The sequence below is a fragment of the Homarus americanus genome, unplaced genomic scaffold (assembly GCF_018991925.1).
Source record: "Homarus americanus isolate GMGI-L3 unplaced genomic scaffold, GMGI_Hamer_2.0 scaffold28, whole genome shotgun sequence".
Taxonomy (NCBI): Eukaryota; Metazoa; Arthropoda; class Malacostraca; order Decapoda; family Nephropidae; genus Homarus; species Homarus americanus.
The window spans coordinates 5,507,256-5,528,962 of NW_024742238.1; the positions used below are offsets into that span (position 1 = coordinate 5,507,256).

The window sequence follows — 21,707 nt, forward strand, 5'->3', positions numbered from 1 at the left end:
TACTAAAATTTTACATCAAATGGTCCAAATGCTTTAAAACACCAAACATTAATAAAAGTTCAATGATTCAACCTGTAACACAAAAAAAACAGGTGAAAACCACGAGTAAATAAAGTAAAAAAAAATTAACTACAAGTAAAATAAATTGAAACATATAAAATAGGTGTGGGTAATGATGTGTCCTTGTGAATGGTAACTATATACAGGAAGTATTCGATGACCTACACGACAAACAGTTTCATAATCCGTTCTTTCAGATAGTAAATTTACCAAAGTTGAAATACTATATTGATGGCGTATATCTATTGTTCGGGGGCACTCTTCAACAATATGCCATCCAGAGTGAATAACACCACATGAACACAATCTCTCTTCAATGGGCAGACGGGGGGCCCCTACCTCGTCTGTTCCAGGGCCCCTCCTCTACAGCAAGGGAATGGGCACACACTCTCATTAGTGTCCATGATACTCGTTCTAGCTCATCATCTTTATCTTTGTATTATAGATTGCATGAACATCAAAATTTGGATTGATAGTCTTGTATAATTGTACTCCACTTGAGTCTGAGTTTGACAGTTTCTGTTTCAGTATGTGTAAGGCTATTTGAACATCATCAATATCATTAAATAAAAGATGGCGTACACATCGTGACGTGGGCGTATTAATACAACATTAATAGTATGGACAAGTGGATCTTCTACCATTTCACTTCTTCCCGTCCATATCCTCGAGAAAAATTTACGCTGCTTAGCTATTATGGGGCCACGTAACGGAGTATAACACAGTTCCACCCTGCATAAATCATTGTTGGTCGTTTCCCTGACACCTAATAACTGTTTAATACACCACATATAAAGTTTATTCACAGGCGTAATGTCACAATTTAACCATGATTCATAACCATATAACAAGACTTTAATTGCTGTTGATATTGACCCGTCAGAGGTAAATGGGCTGCCCGAATACATGTACTGGTCACACGGAACTACGATTATACCATCAACAATCAATACTTGTTTATCGACCTCACTGCCATTTATAGCCAAAATCTTTATCTCATCTATGTCAATTTCATACCATGAGCAATACAATATTGGTTAAGTAATTGTATTTTATTTACCATGCCATATCTAGTCGTTGACACCGTGTCATCCATAAGAACAGGTGAGGAAACCTTCTACACCGCCGTTCTGTTTAATCATTCTCATTAGATCGTTAACAAAGATCACAAATAAGAGGCAGGAGGTAGGGGACCCTTGGCACACACCCACAGTAACGAGTACAGTGCCAACAACACAGTTAGTTACCCAATAACAGCACATAACATAGTCACGCCACGACCTAAACGCCTCACGGGGAGATATCGGGTCAACTAACACCGGAATATAAAACATCGCTATACAGTTTATTAAGGTCAGGTTCTATAATATCAGGAGGGTTAAAAATCTGCTCAAAATGTTCTTTAAAATCCTGATCAGTTGGTAGTGTGGTAACTCGTGTCTGGGTGGGGGCGTTGTTCAATTCTCCACGCCCACACCCACACACACACCCACACACACACACACACCCACACACACACACACACACACACACACACACAGCTTCAAGGTCCCCAAAATATCACGATGCCACAAGACTTGGGTAGAACCGCTGACAAGGTGAAAGAAAGAGAAGCCTCACCGAATCTATCCCAGCTTTACCTAACTACGTACACCAGAGAGAGAGAGAGACATACACACGCACACACACACACATACATACACACACACATACATACACACACACACACATATACATACACACACACATACATACACACACACGCACATATACATACACACACACACGCACATACATACACACACACGCACATATACACACACACGTACACACATACACACGAAGGAGGTCAACGAAGTAGGTTAGCGAATTAGGTCAACGAAGGAGGTCAAACGAAGGAGACACTGGAGGAGGTCAACGAAGGTCAAACGAAGTAGGTATAACGAAGGAAGTTTTTGTTTGTTTGTTGTTTTCTTGTTTACTTTATATCTACAACATATTATAATTATAAATATTTAATCCTTTATATAATTTTTACCTCGTCAATAAATCAAATTAATCATCTAATTATCTTTTACAGCGATTTATTAAGGCTTCTAATTAATTATACCTTTCACCTTTAATTAACTCAGTAATATAATCTAAGTTTTATACAATGTTATATAATCGTAAATTAATTCATCTTATTTTCATCCGGGTGAGTTTATCAATACACAATTAATTTTATTTATAGTGTCCGCCTTTCCTAATCTAACGGGTAATGTTTTCAGCACGTGAGGGATATTTCTTTAAGTACGGTAGAATATAGTGGAACCTCTATTTAACAGACTATATGGTGAGAGAAGTCCGTTATATGGAGGGTTCACTATATAACAGTATTTATCCTTCAGGTAACAAAATGCCTTTGGGTTAATGATAAATATAAACCCACCTAGGTGTTAAATTAGCCAGGTAAACCTTTTAAAACGACGGAACTAACACAGCAAACGGTCATAACTCACCTCTCCTACGGGAAACTGGTTCAGAGTCAGGGATAGAGCCCCACAGAGCTATCATAGAGCCTTCTCCTGTATCCGGACGACTTCTCTTAGAGTCTCCTGAAGAGCTGCCCTCTCCCCTCCTGGCTAGACGTCCTCCCTCTTGGGCGGTCCGTCAGGAATGAACCGACGTCAGGGCCCCCTATACCTCCCAGACACACGTCCAGAATCCATCTTGTAGCTTCAACTTATTTTATTTTAATCCTTATTTTCTTCCATATTTAAGTCTTCTAACCTGTTATCCATACACTTACGTATAAATTGGTATTTATTTCTATTTATCTAAGTGGTAAAATAGTAAAAAATGGGGAGAAAATAGGGTTAAATAGGTAAATAAAGATGAGTACTGGTTAGCGGGAAAAGACATTAGGTGACCCAGGGAAGCCAGTGAAGGGCCCCTCACCCCCCTTCCCTACAGGTTGATCTCGTTATACAACCGCTCTAAACTTTGTGTAGTAAACGACCGGAAATACTGAAAAGTATGTCGGGAGTATTAATATTTATACTCGACATTTTCCCGAAGTAGAAAATAAACCAATGAATGACTTTGAAAATATCAGATACATAAATAGTATTAACTACAGTTTTTATAATCAAGGTTTGGTTATAGAGAGAATATAGATTACATAACCTCAGTTGTGGGATATATTGGTATATTTTCTTTAGTATATATGTATGGTATATAGACCTACGTGACCAAGGGGAAGTATAGCCCGGCCTTGACCTGGTTAAAGCCAACACTGTTTACATGTACCGGTATTTTTTTTCTTCCAGATTTGCCCCACGAGGAGGCTAGTTTATTGAGCACCCCTTTCCATGACTCATGCATTAAGGACTTAAGTGCCTGAAGAGCCATGGGTTTTGTCAACAAGTTACATACATAGTGATAGGAGGATGACTGTATGAAGGGGGTGTGTGGGGTCCGGTATACTTCTGTTTAAGGCAAAGCGTGGCAGGTCCCTTGTGCCAGGCCTGTCACTAGGAGGAGGGATATCTGGTCAGGGAGGGACGAGGTGTTGGTAACGGCTGGGGACCTGTAGGAGGAGGTCATAGGGCAAGTGAGAATGAAGTGGGAGAGGATGTGGGAGTCGGGTTAACCACAAAGTTTACAAATATTGATACGTTTAGTGTTTATGTAACCCAACCTAACCTACTGTACAATTCACGATAACAGAAGTATAGGTTAAAGAACTAGAGTAGATAACCAGGTCAGTATGTCTGTCTGTATCTCTCTCTGTGTTGACCTACCGACAGATAAGCCAATTTACTACTTTGAAATCCCCTCTCAAATCTCTTTATGTGGCCGAGGAAAACAAACCAAAACAGATCAAAACTCTTTCTTATATCCTTCTGAGGTGTAGGAAATAATCTCATCTATCTCCTGCAGAAGGGAAGACGCCGCAGGAGTACCACAGTAGAAGCAGGTGGGTGAAGGAGGTGGTTAAGAGGTGTCGAGGTTGATGTAGGAAGGTTAGTCGCCTGAGGGCTTATGGAGGGTAAGCTTGTCTGAGTACAGGGGGAAGGATTAGTACTGGTGGTGGTAGTGTTGCTGGTGGTAATAGTGGTGGTAGTGTTGCTGGTGGTAGTGTTGCTGGTGGTAATAGTAGTGGTAGTAGTGTTGGTGGTGGTAGTAGTGGTTTAGGGAGGGGTGGAAAAGGCTGGGTGGGGTTTAAGAAGAGTTGGGAGAGAGAAAGGAAGGGAATAAAACAAAAGACTATCATCAACATTACAAGACAGAGAAAACGAACCTAAATGTTTTTTTTTACCTGATGTTAATACACTAGTTAAGGGACCCCGGTACTAATAATGTTTATAGTAAATTTATATAATACTCTACGTAATCTTCCATTAATGTATATATCGAGATAATGTTAATATATATATAGGTAATGTTTATAGGTAATTGAAATATAATCTGCTTGATAATTCTTTAATGTTTATATTAGTTAAGGTAATATTGATTAATGTTTTTTTATGTTTATGTGAAATAACAATGTTTATAATATATTAAAGTGGGAGTACTTATTTGGTGTTCCTTTATAGATAGATAGATAGATAGATAGATAGATAGAAGTTTATTTAGACAGATTATATAAGAGATACATAAATATATAGTAATTAACAGGTAAAATAAGTACAGAAATTACTTAAATCACTCTACGAAAAAAGTAATGATAGTATTAAGTAATAAGGAGTCAGGATTAAGGATTCAAGGAGAGTAATTCCCGAAGGATTCCTAGGAACTCTTTACTACCACCACCTTCAGTAGAATCTCCAGGGTGAAGGATACAAAGGACAGCAGGAGTCCCAGCAGAAGGAGAAAGAAAGGTCCTTGGAGATGGGTGAGTGTCAGGGCCTGGATGATATGCCTGGTGACCGCTGAGGACTTGATCCCCAGCAGCGCCTCCTTCTGTATAGCGACACGGTGTTTGAGTCGACTGTTCCGTTTAGCATCATTTATCACATTGCTCATCCACTTCTCCGTCAGCCCCGCCTGGAGGAGGAGGAGGAAGAAGAGGGATAGAAGGTGGTGGTGTGAGGTGAAAATAGTGTCAGAGTTTTTACAATGTTGAGTTTGTCTTTCTTAATCTTTTAACTCTCTCTCTCTCTCTCTCTCTCTCTCACCTCCGTCAGGGCCACTATGCAGCGGTCGAGGGCAGGCTTGAAGGGCGCGTCTCTAATGATGGGCCAGGCAGCGAACCCCGGTGAGATGTTTTCTTGGGCCACGTACAGCTGAGCGCCACCTGTCTCATCAGTCAGATGCTCAGCTATCAACGCTTCCATCAACTTACGGACATACACGTACGCCTCTCTGTGGGGGGTAGGGGGTAGAGGGTGAGGGTGAGGGTGGGGTGGGGGTGGGGGTTTGGGTGAGAGGAAGGTGTGGTAATGGGGGAGGTTGCAGAGGGGTAGGGGAAATTTTGAAGGGTAACTTAAAACCTATGTTTATGTTTATCATTGGCCAAAATCAAGTAGTCGTACACAGGTATAATATAACACCTCTCGATGTAAAATGAACTGTCAGATATTTGTGAGCAGACAGACAGACAGACAGACAGACAGACAGACAGACATATGAACAAACAAACAGATACAGAAAGAACCCCTACAAAAACCTGCAACCTCTAACAAAAAAAATTCACATCCTATACTTAAACTCTCTCTCCTCTATATTCTCCGCCAGACGAACGTACGCCAGGCAGACTCACTTCTTCTGCGTCGCCTGGATTAACCCCGCCAGAGTATCGGCCACCTTGTACGCTCTCTCAGCTAACACCTGGAAGTCCCTCGACCCAGACTGCTTGAAGAAACTTATGAGGTCATCACCATCATCCTTCGGTACGGTAACCCTAGAGAGAGAGGAGAGGTGGTGTGAGATAGCTTTATTTTCTTTCTGTCTTTCTTTCTTTATTTCTCTTTGTTTTACGCCATTTTTCTGTATTTTTATCAGTTTTTTTATCAGTCTCTCTCTCTCTCTCTCTCTCTCTCTCTCTCTCACTACTCACATGACCCCCGCCTCAATAAGTTGGCTCAACGTCTCCACCCTGGCAGGATATTTAGGTATAATAAGAGAAGCCGTCAGGTTACCCCTATAAGCCGTAGACACCACTAGTACGAACATCAACCACGTCCCCAGCATCAACCTGACGGAGGCGTGGGTGGGGAGGCGGCCGGAGAGGCTTTGACCCAGGAATGTTGCTAGGACCTCTTCAGCGATGACCATTAGACCAACTTGTTTGTGTTTATTTCCTATGTTCTCTCCCAAACGACATACCTGACGAAGGAGTAGGTTAGGTATGGTAATCTATCTATAGTATTTCTTCTTCGTGAGTCTCCTGACGAAGGGTTGAACGAAAAGTGAGATTAAAGTACCTTCATTTTACCACATGTTTCCCATCTTTTCACGACTTACCTGACGAAGGGGTGACTTTAGGTGAGTTTAAGGGGTTCCATTTAGTGCCCTACTTCCCCTACCATGAATAGGGACAAATAGCAGCACCTCCTACCATGAACAGGGAGAATGGTAGCAGCAGAAGCACCATGAAGACGAGGCACCAGACCAGAGGCGTCATGGGATAGTACAGATTCTGCCAGCGGGCGACGAGGGAGGGCGTGGCCATACTGAAGGTCAGGGTATCCGGCTCTATAAACACCGTGTAGTCGACAGTAGCCAGCTGGTGAGGCATAATCACGTACGCTACGGGCGAGATGTACGCTGATCTGTTCTTGATAAGGTCCATTACCTGAGGGAGGTGAGGAGGAGGTGAGGAGGAGGTGAGGGGCTGATCTGTCCTGAGGGAGGGAGGGAGGGGAGGGAGGGAGGGAGGAGGAGGAGGGAGGGAGGGAGGGAGGGAGGGGAGGGGAGGGAGGGAGGGGAGGGGAGGAGGAGGGAGGGGAGGAAGGAAGGGAGGGAGGAGGGAGGAGGGAGGAAGGAGGAAAAGAGTGAGGGAGGGAGGGAGGGAGGGAAAGAGGGAGGGAGGGACGTCCGTAAGTGTAAGAATAAAGAACGAAGTGAATAAATGGGACATAATGAAGTACAATAGATTGATGAATAGGTTAGATAGATCAGCTGCCAGTTAACAACACAGACAGACAGACAGACAGACAATCCCTCCGAAGACAGATAAATCAACAGATAAACAGACACTTACAGACAGCTAAATCCTCCACCAATCCTCACATACTTCGACAGAGAGAGACAGACAGACACACACACACACACACACAGACAAACAGAGAGAGAGACAGACAGACAGGTAACCCCACCCCTCACTTACCTCAATCCAATCTCGTGTCGGCATATGACGTATGGTAAAGTTAAGCGTCTGTGCCGCCGCTTCCATGAGTAACCAGCCCCTGCCGGAGAAGGTCTTGGTGACTGTGCCCTCTGAGGTAGTGTATTGGTTCTCGATCCAATAGGGAGGGAAGGAATTAGCCACCACATCGACAGGGGCGCCGTAGAAGCTGTCAGAGAAGGTGTGTTTTATGTGTGTGTGAGAGAGAGAGAGAGAGTACAGGTATTGGCAGGTGTTAATTACAGTTACAGTGACAGGTTGGAATTACAGGTATTAACAGGTGTTGATTACAGTTACAGTGACGGATGGAGTTAGAGGTATAGGTGTTGATTATAGATTACAGTTACAGTGACGGATGGAGTTAGAGGTATAGGTGTTGATTATAGTTACAGGTATTCATGGATTTACAGATAAAGTTAGAGTTACGGGTAGAGGCAGGTATAATTATTGGTACAAGGGTTGGAATAGGTACAGGTATAGACATATTTATATAGATACAAGTAGCACAAGAGAGAGAGAGAGAGAGAGAGAGAGAGAGAGAGAGAGAGAGAGAGAGAGAGAGAGAGAGAGAGAGAGAGTTCACTCACTTGGCAGCCTTCTCCGGGAACAGTGGCACAGAGCCTATGTAAACAAGACCCAGTTCAGGGGTCCAGGACGCTACCCTCACGCTGTGCCCGATGCCACTAAGACTGTAAGGCATGTGGACCCATACCCCACACCTGAGAGAGAGAGAGAGAGAGAGAGAGAGAGAGAGAGAGAGAATATTAGTCATAAATATTACTCAGAAATATTAATTTTATTATAAATTGAAAAACAAAATAAGAACTCTCTCTCTCTCTCTCTCTCTCTCTCTCACCTCATTCTGTCAGGGACCTCCTCCACATTCACCACCAACACGTTCATCATGGAGTAGGCCCAGTGGGAGGCGAGGAGGTCGTCAAGGTCTTCCTGAAGGAGATTAGTGACGACCAACACCTTCGTCGACCACACCAACAGGCGATCATCGTCGGCGGCTTTGGCGAAGGCGCTGAGGAAGGTCACATTGTCGCTCACCACTACCACCGTCAGGCACCAGCACAGGTCTCGCATCTGAGAGAGAGAGAGAGAGAGAGAGAGAGAGAGAGAGGAATGGTTTAGAACTTTGGAATGTAAGATTACATACATACATACATACATCCATACATACATCCATACATACATCCATACATACATACATCCATACATACATTAGCTTAGATAGATAAATACCTTCCTGGCCATTTGAACCGTCTGAGACAGCTGGTTATGAGTTAGGTTCCCGTCACCACCTGGTTCCTCCACCTCCGTCACCAGTACTACCTCCGTCACCAGAACACCAAGGGCGCTGCACCTCGTCTGTCACTACTCGTAGAAGTGAATTATTGAAAGTGAGTCTCTCAACCCCCTCTGCTCCCCCCCCAACCCATCTTCCATCCCTGACCCAACCCACCCTAGGGGACCCTCCGCACCCCCTAAACCTACCTCTGAATCTCTGACCCAACCCACCTGACCTCCGCACTTCAACCTAATTCTCCACCCTGACCCAACCCACCCCTGACCGGTATTCTCTGGCCACATCGTCAATTATTATTGATTTTTTTCTACCCGGATAAAATTAATGTTTTAAAATGAAAAAAAAATTATATATTGAAAATTCAGACAGAAATAATATGAATAAATTTACCGATGTTGCGTCATTATTCATTTCGTAAACAATATTGAATAACAAATAAATTAGCCGCCTCTGTATGTATGTATGTATGTATGTAAGCTGAGTGTGTTATTTATCTGTACATAAAATAAACGGCTTTGGGTACACACAGAAACAAAGACAGACAGACAGACACACACAGACACACAGAAACAAAGACAGACAGACAGACAGACAGACAGACAGACAGACACACACACACACACACAGACAGACAGACAGACAGACAGACAGACAGACATCAACACACCTGGTGGAGGCCATGGGTGGAGGTAGTGCCGTCGATGAGGTACAGGACGGAACAGTAAGGTAAGTTAGAGGCCTTCAACACATCCCCAACCGCTCCCCCCGCCTCCACCAGCACCTCCCCGGCCGCTTCTCCTGCCTCCACCAGCACATCAACCGCTCCCCTCGCCTCCACCAGCATCTCAACCGCTCCTCCCACCTCCACCAGCACCTCAACCGCTCCCCTCGCCTCCACCAGCATCTCAACCGCTCCTCCCACCTCCACCAGCACCGCCTCAACCGCTCCTCCCGCTTCCGCCAGCACCTCCCCTCCTCCTGTGAAGACAATAACCAAATGAGTATGGTATGAGAGAGAGAGAGAGAGAGAGAGAGAGAGAGAGAGAGAGAGAGAGAGACATCTCCTCTCCTGGGGGGTTCAAACGGATGCCCACAGTCTTAAGAATGAAGCCACTAAACACGTCTCCACACGTCAACCTAACCTAACCTAACCAAAACGTCAACAAAACATGTACTTGAGACCAGGAGCTTGTTACTTACCTGTAGAAGGAGTCAAGCTGGCCACGACTACTACAGGAACGACCCCGATTAGTAGTAGTACCCCCAGCAGCGCCATGGTCGTCATAGAGGGTCGTTTTTGGCTTCAGGTCGTTCCAATCTAAGTCGTAACTGGAAGGGAATAGAAAGTAGATGATATATGAATGTACTGTCTGTTTATCTGTCAATTTAACTGTCTATTCACTCTCTCTCTCTCTCTCTCTCTCTTTCTCTCTCTCTCACCATCACGCACACTCTGACGTTAAACAATAAAACTTAAATAATAATCACTTCACTAATACAACCGCTAAGCTGCTATCTTGAACCGTAATATGAGGACATTGAGAAAACTTTTGCTGGAGTGACATTTATGGGACGTAGAGAGAGAGAGAGAGAGAGTACTTACCTAGGCAACAGACGGGACAGGAATGAGCCCAGGACACGCCCCTCCCGAGCTCTTTATATAACCCCCAGGAGGAACCCGACCGAAGGAAAAGTTCACTGATTGGTCCATATTATCAGATCATCCCATAACCGACCAATGAGAATCAAGGTCGTTTTTTCCCAATATCTGTATGAAGATATTTACGTACAGGTGTTGTTACTATTATTATTTTAAGAGAAACTGATAGAGAGACATGAAGACAGAGAGACGCAGAGACACAGAAAGAGACAGAGAGAAAATTACAAGGTACAACTATCATGAGCAAAAGTTAACTCAGCTAAACACCGGTCCATCACCCACTTATTAAATATGACCTGACAAAAGTTATCGGTAATCACTAGGCCAAGTCATATTAGTGCGGGCCAAGACAGTGCTATACCTGCCTGTGTAAAAAGGTCAGCGAATATCAGAACAGGTAAGATTTTTTAATTGTATTTGGGTAAAGGGTAGACGAAACTTTATGTAATTTCTTCTTTTATTCCCCTTCTTCTTCTTCTTCTCCTTCTTCTTCTTCTTCTTCTTATTATTATTATTATTATTATTATTATTATTATTCTTTATTATCATTTTTATTACTATTATTTTAGTTTACGTCAAATAGTGTAACAGAAAACGGATAAAATATAAACCAAAGAAAACGATTATTTAATGGATAACTTTTATGTTTTGTTTACTAGCTTCTCGATGTTTATATTGAGTGTTTATATGTTCTATCACTCTAAATAATAGTTAAAATGATATAATAGAAAGTACAGAGGAAGATCACTTATGTATACTACAAGCTACTGTACACATAAACGCACAATGTAGGAATTTATATACATGTAGGTATTAGTATAGTGTATTCATATAGATCGATGTAAATTATATAATACACAATGGTGGCGATACTTTCATATAAATTGGTAATACAAATTGTTATCTACATAGTGCAGTTAGTATATGAATTTATATGAATGTACTTATAAGAATATTTTGTCTGTACTGATGTGTGTCTTTATGATGGCGAAATAATATTAATAATGATGATGATGATGATGATGATGATGATGATGATGATGATGATGATGATGATGATGATGATGAATAATAATAATAATAATAATAATAATAATAATAATAATAAAGGACCACAAATGAATAAAAAAAAAGATCAAAGGTGAGAAACAATATACAGTATGTTGTGTTGTCAATAGTAAGAGAAACAATTGAGACCCTTCAATTGTGTGTAAATGAGGCAGAAAGTCATATCAGCAACCTGGGACTTGGTCACAGTTTTTGTGATGCTATATGGCAGCAGGGTCTACCATTAGACAATACATTATGCTTCCAATATCTTCCCAGGCGGCAGTACCTCCCTGTTTAGTAGCTGCCTACTACCTGTTACTACTGCCTCCGTGTACTAGTAGAGATGTGTACGTGTACTAGTGGCTGAGAGACAGACACACAGACAGACAGAATGTATCTTAATCAGTTTATAGACAGCGTCATAATATGTTTTAATTTCTTAGATCTCTCTGTCTGTCTGTCTGTCTGTCGTCAGTTCGACTTTATACAACAATGTTTGAAAAGATTAATTTGTCTTAATTACTGAATTCCTAAGAGGTCGTTCCTGTGTGTGTGTGTGTGTGTTATGAAGACAAAAGTTGTACACATATTATCTCTCTCTCTCTCTCCTACCCACCACCTATCCTTCACCCTTCCCTGTGAGTCTCACTTAATATTCATGAGGTGAGGAAACTTTCATCTTTCTCTCCCTAATCTTCTTTCTCTCTCCCTTTCTTCTTCCTTTTCCTCTTCGTCTCCCTTATTCTCTCACTCCCTTGCCCCGTGCCTGCCTCTTACTCCTTCCCTCTCCCTCTCTCTCATACCCCACACTCATTCCCTCTCACTCCCTCACCTCCTCAAAACCCACACTCATTCCCTCTCTCTCTCTCTCCCTCACCCACCGCCTACACCCCCTCCTCCCTCACCCACCGCCTACACCCCCTCCTCCCTCACCCACCGCCTACACCCCCTCCTCCCTCACCCACCGGCTACACCCTCTCCTCCCTCACCCTCACAGACAATACAACGACACTCCTTTGATCCTTACACGAGTCTTTGTTGTTGCTAAAGTAATATTCACTCCTGCCACCAGCCAGGACGCCCGCTGTGCGATAATCTCCGGCCATTAGCTTACACGTCTTAATTACCAAGAGAAGCAAGAGACGTTTTCCTTACGTACACCTTCACCTGTGGTTTGTTGACATGGTGATTGTCTTTTGTTTATTTATATTGGTTCCTGATAGGTATAAGATCTTTGGGGTTATGTCGTATATAGTTTTCCTGTTTTCTGAGTCGATTTCTCTGGTAGGATTGTCGGGAAACACCGCCAGCAGTCTACACCTCAAGTCCTCATCTGTTGATATTACGTTAGACTGGTGCTAATGTGAAGATAGACCCATCCCACAGGCGTCTAGAAGGGTCTAAGTTGGCCTTTATCTCCCCTCGTGTTAAGGGTGGCAGTCCCCTCACCTCAGACGCCCTCGTACAGGTAAGTATGCTTGGCTTTTGTTGTTGTGAATCCTAGTAATGAATTTTCTCCTTGATTTTATTTTTGTATTTCCTCCGTATAGAAGGTGACTCGCTAGGTAGGAAGATCCCCCTCCTCTCCCAGCCTCGCCCGGAGCTCTCTGCTGCCGGGTGGGGGGGGGGGGGTGTGAAGGTTCTTGTATGTTTGTGTTCGTGAGAGTGTGTTTATAAATCCGATGATATCCATGCACAGTCTAGTTACGTGTGTTCGTGAGACCCTAAATAACATTCTTCTTTTTCTTATCGTTCGTGATAGTTTACTTTACGTTATATCGAGTCTTATTATTGGCTTTCGTGCGAGGTACTTTACAAATCCATTAATAACCACCGTTTAGATTATACGTTCCTGAGACCATATTTCCAAATCCATTAAATTTAGTAAAGCGTTCGTGAGAGATTGTTTACAAATCCGTTTCCATCCACAATAGATATATACAAAATACAATAGACACTAGTGATAAACAAGACAAAGAATACAATAGGTAATAGACTACAAATAGAAGAATAAAATAGAAAAAAAATTGACTAAACACAGGTAGATCATTAACTTGGAGGTAATATATTAAAATTAAATGATATTATAATTACCTGTGTCGTGTCTCAGGTGGGGGCGTATACTAATTACTTTAAATTGGTCTGGGATTTCAACTTGGTAATTAACGAAGAAGATTAAGTAACATATTTAATTACTAAGTTGTGAAGAGTTTATGGCTTTTAATTGTGTTATTAGTATTTGTAATTAGTGAAGAAAATATAGAGATAATAAAGTTAAGTTAATTAATGAATATAAAAGATAATTAAAAGAATGAGGAATGAGGTAAATGTACTTAGGGAACTGTTGATGGTTATTTAATGATCTTAATGCGTTAATTATGATTGATTAGGGAAAATACATTCAGTCTTAATCACCTCCGTCTGAACAACACAAACAAACAAACAGACAAATAAACAAACAAACACTAAGGATCCTCCATGCCAATTACCCGATTACGTAATTAACCTGACTTAATTAGCCCAAAGTAATTACCCCCAACCTAACTAGCGTAACACCTAACGTAACGTAACCTATCCTGGACACGCATTAATCCTAGACCCTACGAAGAGAGAAGAAGAGTCCTATAAACCTCTACCTTCACAGCACCTCCTACACACACACACACACACACACACACACACACACACACACACACACACACACACACAATCCCCAGTGTGGTGATAGTGAAGGTGTGTAATCCCACCAGCCGACATGTCACTCTTCCTCTCCAGCCAACCAAAGTAATCCCTCTTTGAGGTGGGTGAAGGAAGTGAAGGGGGTGAAGGGAGTGAAGGAGGAGGAGTCTTGTTTTAATTATAATAATGTTCTCCTTTTCTCTCTCCCTCCAAAGCGTCAATTTGTCAGCACGGCCAAGGCGTGTGGTGATGATGGTGGTGATGGTGGTGATGATAGTGGTGGTGGGGGGAGGTGTGTGATGATGTGGTGGTGGGGGAGGTGGGGAGGTGGTGGTGGTGGGGAGGGTGTTGGTGGTAGTGGGGAGGTGGAGGCGTGATGGTGGTGGTGGGGGAGGTGGGTGGTGGTGGTGAGGTGGTGGTGGTGGTGGTGGTGGTGGTGGTGGTGGTGGTGGTGGGGAGGGTGGTGGTGGTGGGGGAGGTGGTGATGATGATGGTGGTGGGAGGTGGGGGAGGTGGTGGTGGTGGGGGAGGTGTTGGTGGTGGTGGGGGGGTGGTGATGATGGTGGTGGTGGGGGAGGGGGTGGTGGTGGTGGTGGTGGTGGTGGTGGTGGTGGGGGTGGGAGGGGTGGTGGTGGTGGTGGTGGTGATGGTGGTGAGGAGGAGTGAGGAGAAGTGGGAGTAGGAGGAGGAAGAGGTAGAGGAGGAAGACGAGGAGGAAGAGTGAGGGGAAAAAGTCACTACCAACGACATGTCATTCATCCTTATTTCCCCTCTTCCTCCTCCTCCTCTTCCTCCTCCTTCTTCCCCTCCGACAGGTTACCGACAGATGTACGACACACACACGTCTACAAGCTTCCCTCCTCTTGATAAGATGAGAGACGTGAGGGGGGGGGTAGGGAGGGGGTAAGGAGGATGGGAGGGAGGAGGGAAGGAGAAAGAAATGAGAGATGAAGGAAGGATAGAAGGAAAGAATGAGGTGATAGGAAGGAAGGGAATAAAGAAAGACGAAGAGGGAAGGGAATAAACAGAGAGAGAGAGAGATGGAGAGAGGAGAGAAAACATGATGAACAAGGAGAGAAGAGAAGGAGCAAAGAAAGAGGGAGAGAGAGAGAGGAAGGAGGGTATAGCATTGACGGAAGAGAGAGATGACATGACACCTTCACCCTCCTATACCCTCCCTCCCTCCCTCTCCCTCCCTCCCTCTCTCTCCCTCTCTCCCTCCCTACCCCCTTCCTCCCTCATTGCAAATTAGTATGTGTGTTATTTGTGGTGTTGGTGTTATCAAAGGCTGGTCGGGTTCTTTCCCAGCTCTATCAATGGACATTAAAGAATTTTCCTTGACAGGCCGACTCTATCCTACCCGTCTCACGCCTGTCTCTTTAGAATGAGAGATATCATCTTTTTTCCCCCCACCCTCCCTGTCTCTCTCTCTCTATCTCTCGCTGTCTCTCTGTCTCTCTTTCTTTCTCTCTACCAAGGATATTTTTTTTCATATTTTTTTTCTCTAATGTGTTGAAGGTGTTTTAATTTTTTTTATTTTTTTTTTAGATTTTTTTTTAATAACTATAAGACATTTGATGTTGTGAAATTTGGATGGATCTCGTGTGTGGAGTGTGGTGTGCAGGGGTGTGGTGTGGGTGGTGTTGTGTGGGAAAGAGTGTGTGGAAGTTAATTAAGATACAGGTAGAGTCACAGAGTAGATATATGGTAAAGATCATTGTAAATACCTCTCTTCTCCCTTCCCTCTCTCCTCTTTCCTTCCTATTCCTTTCTCCTGTCTTCTCTTTCCCTTTGGTCCCCTTCCCTTTCCCTTCCCTTCATCACCTTCCGTTCCCCCTTCCTACCCCTTTCCCTTCCTTCCCGTTCCTTCCCCCTACCCCTCCTTTCCCTCCTCCCTTCCTCCCCTTCCCCTCCTCTCTATAAATCTCAACAGTATATATAACAGTTTTATATATTCGTTATGTTATAGATAAAAAAAATCAAAGATAATATTTAGTCTTTTACAACAACAACAAGATATGGCTCATGGAAATTAATCTCTCATATTCTCTTCTTATCTCTCTTATCTATCTTATTCTCTTCTTATATCTTCTTATCTCCCCTATCTCTCATATCTCTCTTATCTCTTCTATCTCTCTTATTCTCTTCTTATCTCTCTTATCTCTTCTATCTCTCTTATCTCTCTTATTCTCTTATATCTCTCCTATCTCTCTTATCTCCCTTATTCTCTTCTATCTCTCCTATCTCTCTTATCTCTCTTATTCTCTTCTATCTCTTCTATCTCTCTTATCTCTCTTATCTCTTTTAACTTCACCTAACACAGACATAATAAGAGTGTTTTTTTGTTGTTGTTAAATCAAGTAACATCACAATAAATAAATAATCCCAAAAACAAATAATTACATAAATAATTAAATAAATAAAATAAATAATAATAAGGTAACAGATATTTACAAAGACATTAAAATATTAGATATTTCTTTAACAAATACTTTTTTACATTTTGTCGTTGTAAAATATTGAGGTTTTTTTTTACCAGACAGTCGAACCAACCTTTCAGGACCAGGAGCGTCCGTGTGTCTCTCCTCCAAAGTGATTGCTTATGATGGCCATTCGATACACCAGGAGGGAGGTTGGAGGTTTGAAGGGTTTTGAAGGGTTTTGGAGGTTTGGAGGGAGGGTTGGTTAGGGGGTTGAGAAGGAAGGTTGGTTGGAGGTTGAGGAATGGGGGGTTTTGGAGGGAGGTAAAGGGTTTGGAGGGAGGGAGGGGTTTGGAGGAGAGAGTGGGAGAGGTGGAGGGTAGGAGGAAGAAAGGGTTGATGAAGGGGGTCTTTTAGGGAGAGAAAGTTGGAGAGAGTGAGAGAGGGAGGGATAGAGGAGGGTTGGAGGGAGATGGAGGAGAGAGAGAGGGAGATGGAGAGGAGAGGGAGAGAGAATTCCACTAACATGTATCTTCATATTTTCCATCTCCCCAACAAAGAAAAGCTCCCCTCTCTCTCCTCCCCTCCCCCCCCCTCCAGAAACACAGTATATATCGCATCTCTCAGAATGGACAGACTCTTGCCCACTCAAATTCCTCCTTCCGTATTCTTTGGGATATTTTTCCAGAGGCATAAAAAAAAAAAATTTGTAAAACTCAGAAGCATTAAAAATCTTCCTCCATGATCCGTTGTGTCTCGTTGTGGTTCCAATGTTATTTTTTTTTTTTTAGGGTGTGGGTCGTTTATTTACTGCTTGTAGTCGTGTGTAAAGTGTTTATAAAAAGTTAAAATGTCTCCTTAAGTATATCATTGTTGGAATAAATACGACAACGATCCATTGTCCCAGCTGTCAACCAGACCAATATTAATACTGGTACCGTAATGCGCTCAGCCACTCACCGTCTTGCCTCCACAGTGTAAGCAAACCTCCGAACAAAGACGAATCAACATGCGCACACTTCTCAGCCAAAATCACCCTTATCTTACATGACCATTAGTCCTAAAATATTATCGGGTTGCATTAGAACACAGTGGACCTTTATGGCGTGGCGGGGAAACATGGGCTATTCTGTCACAAACAATAACAGAGTTTGGAGGAGGAAAGGACTGGTGAGGCGAGAGAGCTTTCACATTTGCCGCCCACCGCCCTCACATCCCGCCCGCCGCCCTTACATCCCGTCCACCGCCCTCACATCCTACCTAATGGAATCGTTTTCTTTGTGAGGATGTTTTTGTTGTTTATTTTAGAGGGGGGGACCATTTTAGACGATTAGCTTTTTTTAATATATCTGTGTGTGTGTGTGTGTGTGTGTGTGTGTGTGTGTAATAATAATAATAATAATAATAATAATAATAATAACAATAATAATAATAATAATAATAATAATAATAATAATAATAATAATAATAATTAACGGTTTATTGAAATATACAGCTACATAATTGGGGAATGGGTCTCTTGATTGACAAATATTATACAAGTATTAATTCTTCTTTTTTCTTTTCTTTTTTTACGGGCATTAGCCCACCCGGGCACAGGTCATAAATATGATATATAATAACTAGGTGGAGAAGGTTATACTACAGGACATTTCAATATAGTGACAGTGCAAAAAGGTAAGATTGGCTGGGAGTGAATACACTGGTTGATTACGAGTTGTTGATAATTTTTACAATGGTTGGGACTGGGCTGTTCTTATAGCGATCAGTACGTGCTCGTATGGGCTGGATGCGGTTGTGGTGCCAAATAGCAATTCGCAGACGATAGACCCCGGGTGGTAGTAGGAGCCAGTGTCGAAGATGGTGAAGAAACTTCTCACCAAATTTACAGATGAGGTCGTGGTGATGATCAGAGAGAGCCGAGAGGGTTAGTGTGTTGAGCGTTTCTTGATATGTGGAGTAGGAAGGGGAGAGAATAATCTTGCAAGCCCTCTTTTGCACTTTTTCTAGGTGTTTACGTTGTGTGGCATTTAGGGAGGAAGACCAGGCAGGGGAGGCAAAGGTGAGCTTGGGAAGTATGAATGTTGAGTAAACACTGAGGAGCTCGGGCGCAGGAACTACGAGGGACTTGAGTTGGCGGAGGAGGTGACGAAAACTGGAGGATTTGATAACTGTCCTGACGTGTGTTTTCCAATTTAGTTTATCATCTGACGCCGATGAGCTTAGTGGAGTCCACAACCTGGAGTGTGCTGGGGCCCAAAGTAATGGAGGGAGGTGGGACAAGGTCAGAGGAGAGGTTGATGTGCATAACCATGGTCTTGGTATGGTTGATGGTGACGTGGTTGTTGATGGCCCAATTTTGGAGACTGTTCAATATATCCTGGAGGGCGGTTTAGTCGGGAGCCGAGTTGTTGACACTGAACCCCACTGTGTGGAGTCGTCAACATATTTCCAGCGAACAGAGGTTTCTCTTAGGGCATCATTGATAAGCATAAGGAAGCAGAGCAGCTCCCATCTTGGTGCCTTGGGAGACACCACAGGTCAGTGACTGAAAAGTGGAGACAGTCACGGCTTGGCGTCAGTCACTAAGGAAGTTCTGTAAGCCATGGTATAAGACTTCTTCGAAACCCGAGGTCGATAGCTTTGTTTTTTATTAAATTGTGGTCGTCTAGGTCAAATTCTTTGGTGAAGTCAATGAAGGCAACAGCCATAGACCTCTTTCGTTTTTTCCAGATGGTGGTATATGTAGTCGAGAAAGCTAACAAGACAGTGAGTGGTGGAGCAAATTTTCATATTACCAAATTGCTGAGGATTTATGACGCCTACAATATCAGCATAAGCCCAGTCAAACACGAAACTTTCACGGATTAAGCTGGGTATTGGGGTGATGGCAATGGGTCGTAGCTCATTTAAGGATTGTGGGCTGGTTGACTTGGGCACTGATGACGCATATGAGGTCTTCAATCAGCTGGGCATCTTGCTTGATGACTTGGTTGCGAAGAGACCTGTAGCGGTTGTGGTCATTGGGATAAAAGGCGCTGTCTCTCTGCTGCATGTGTGTGTGTGTGTGTATGTGTGTGTGTGTGTGTGTATGTGTGTGTGTGTGTGTGTGTGTGTGTGTATGGGAGGCCAAGTCAACATAACGTATTTCTTTTATTAATTAACATCAAAATATTCACTTAATTACCTGACAATAATTATTTTCAGTAGATAGTAACTGTATATTTATGTATGTAATATGTATGAATTTGTATATGACTGTATATACGTCTGTACACTTTATCTACAGTCTATGTACAGTCACGGTCAAAATACCCTGAACACGTGGCACTCTCTGTCACTTACACCTGGGATATATTTAATTTATATCCAATAACAAAAAATAACAAAAAATAACAAAAATAACAACAAAAAATTAAATTAAAATAAAAAATAACAAAAATACTTAATGCAAAAAATAGTATTAAAATTCCAATGCTCCGTCACCTAATGCTCCTTACAACGCTCCTTATGTGTCCAGGGAATTCTGTCCGCAACTGTACATAAATTTCTAGGTATAAAACGAAGGAAGATTTGACTGTGTTTGTTTACGTTTGGTTTTATGAAGAGAAAAACATTGTGTTTTATCAAGGAATTATTGTACTTGTGTTTAGAGGTTGTATGTAAGTGAAGAAATTTCCTGATATTCTGATGTTTAGGGGAAAACTTTGACTTTTAGGTAGAAATGGGGAGAAATTACGACTTTTAGCTCGAAATGGAGAAAATACGACTTAACCCTTGAGTGTAGTGACTAACCCTTGAGTACGATAACTTAACCCCTTGTGTACGATAACTTAAACCCTTCAGTACGATAACTTAACCCCTTGTGTACGATAACTTAAACCCTTGAGTACGATAACTTAACCCCTTGTGTACGATAACTTAAACCCTTGAGTACGATAACTTAACCTCTTGTGTACGATAACTTAACCCCTTGTGTACGATAACTTAAACCCTTGTGTACGATAACTTAAACCCTTCAGTACGATAACTTAAACCCTTGAGTACGATAACTTAACCTCTTGTGTACGATAACTTAACCCCTTGTGTACGATAACTTAACCCCTTGAGTACGATAACTTAAACCCTTGTGTACGATAACTTAACCCCTTGTGTACGATAACTTAAACCCTTGAGTACGATAACTTAACCTCTTGTGTACGATAACTTAACCCCTTGTGTACGATAACTTAACCCCTTGTGTACGATAACTTAAACCCTTGAGTACGATAACTTAACCTCTTGTGTACGATAACTTAAACCCTTGTGTACGATAACTTAAACCCTTGTGTACGATAACTTAAACCCTTGAGTACGATAACTTAACCCCTTGTGTACGATAACTTAAACCCTTGAGTACGATAACTTAACCCCTTGTGTACGATAACTTAAACCCTTGTGTACGATAACTTAACCCCTTGTGTACGATAACTTAACCCCTTCAGCACGATAACTTAAACCCTTGTGTACGATAACTTAAACCCTTGTGTACGATAACTTAAACCCTTCAGTACGATAACTTAAACCCTTGTGTACGATAACTTAAACCCTTGTGTACGATAACTTAAACCCTTCAGTACGATAACTTAAACCCTTGTGTACGATAACTTAACCCCTTGTGTACGATAACTTAACCCCTTGTGTACGATAACTTAAACCCTTGAGTACGATAACTTAACCCCTTGTGTACGATAACTTAACCCCTTGTGTACGATAACTTAAACCCTTGAGTACGATAACTTAACCCCTTGAGTACGATAACTTAACCCCTTGTGTACGATAACTTAAACCCTTGTGTACGATAACTTAAACCCTTGAGTACGATAACTTAACCCCTTCAGCACGATAACTTAAACCCTTGAGTACGATATCTTAACCCCTTCAGCACGATAACTTAACCCCTTGTGTACGATAACTTAAACCCTTGAGTACGATAACTTAACCCCTTCAGCACGATAACTTAAACCCTTGAGTACGATAACTTAACCCCTTCAGCACGATAACTTAACCCCTTGTGTACGATAACTTAAACCCTTGAGTACGATAACTTAACCCCTTCAGCACGATAACTTAACCCCTTGTGTACGATAACTTAACCCCTTGTGTACGATAACTTAAACCCTTCAGTACGATAACTTAAACCCTTGTGTACGA

At 42.4% G+C, this 21,707-nt stretch overlaps 1 protein-coding gene and 1 long non-coding RNA gene across 2 annotated transcripts; both read right to left on the bottom strand.

Annotated features, from left to right (window-relative positions):
* Window positions 1-4,661: 4,661 nt before the first annotated feature.
* Window positions 4,662-9,546, bottom strand: LOC121876676. Its single transcript, XM_042382027.1, has 10 exons — window positions 9,369-9,546; window positions 8,642-8,773; window positions 8,250-8,482; window positions 7,981-8,112; window positions 7,376-7,562; window positions 6,605-6,841; window positions 6,104-6,372; window positions 5,807-5,947; window positions 5,223-5,409; window positions 4,662-5,091 (listed from the first exon to the last, which is right to left on the bottom strand). Exons 2-10 carry the CDS (start codon window positions 8,651-8,653, stop codon window positions 4,834-4,836), a joined length of 1,656 nt encoding a protein of 551 aa, XP_042237961.1. The 5' UTR covers window positions 8,654-8,773; window positions 9,369-9,546; the 3' UTR covers window positions 4,662-4,833.
* Window positions 9,547-9,581: 35 nt separating this feature from the next.
* On the bottom strand, window positions 9,582-10,324 carry LOC121876589. The gene is made up of 3 exons (XR_006090780.1): window positions 10,309-10,324; window positions 9,906-10,034; window positions 9,582-9,683 (listed from the first exon to the last, which is right to left on the bottom strand). It is a non-coding gene; the product is annotated as an uncharacterized LOC121876589 (long non-coding RNA).
* Window positions 10,325-21,707: the final 11,383 nt, after the last annotated feature.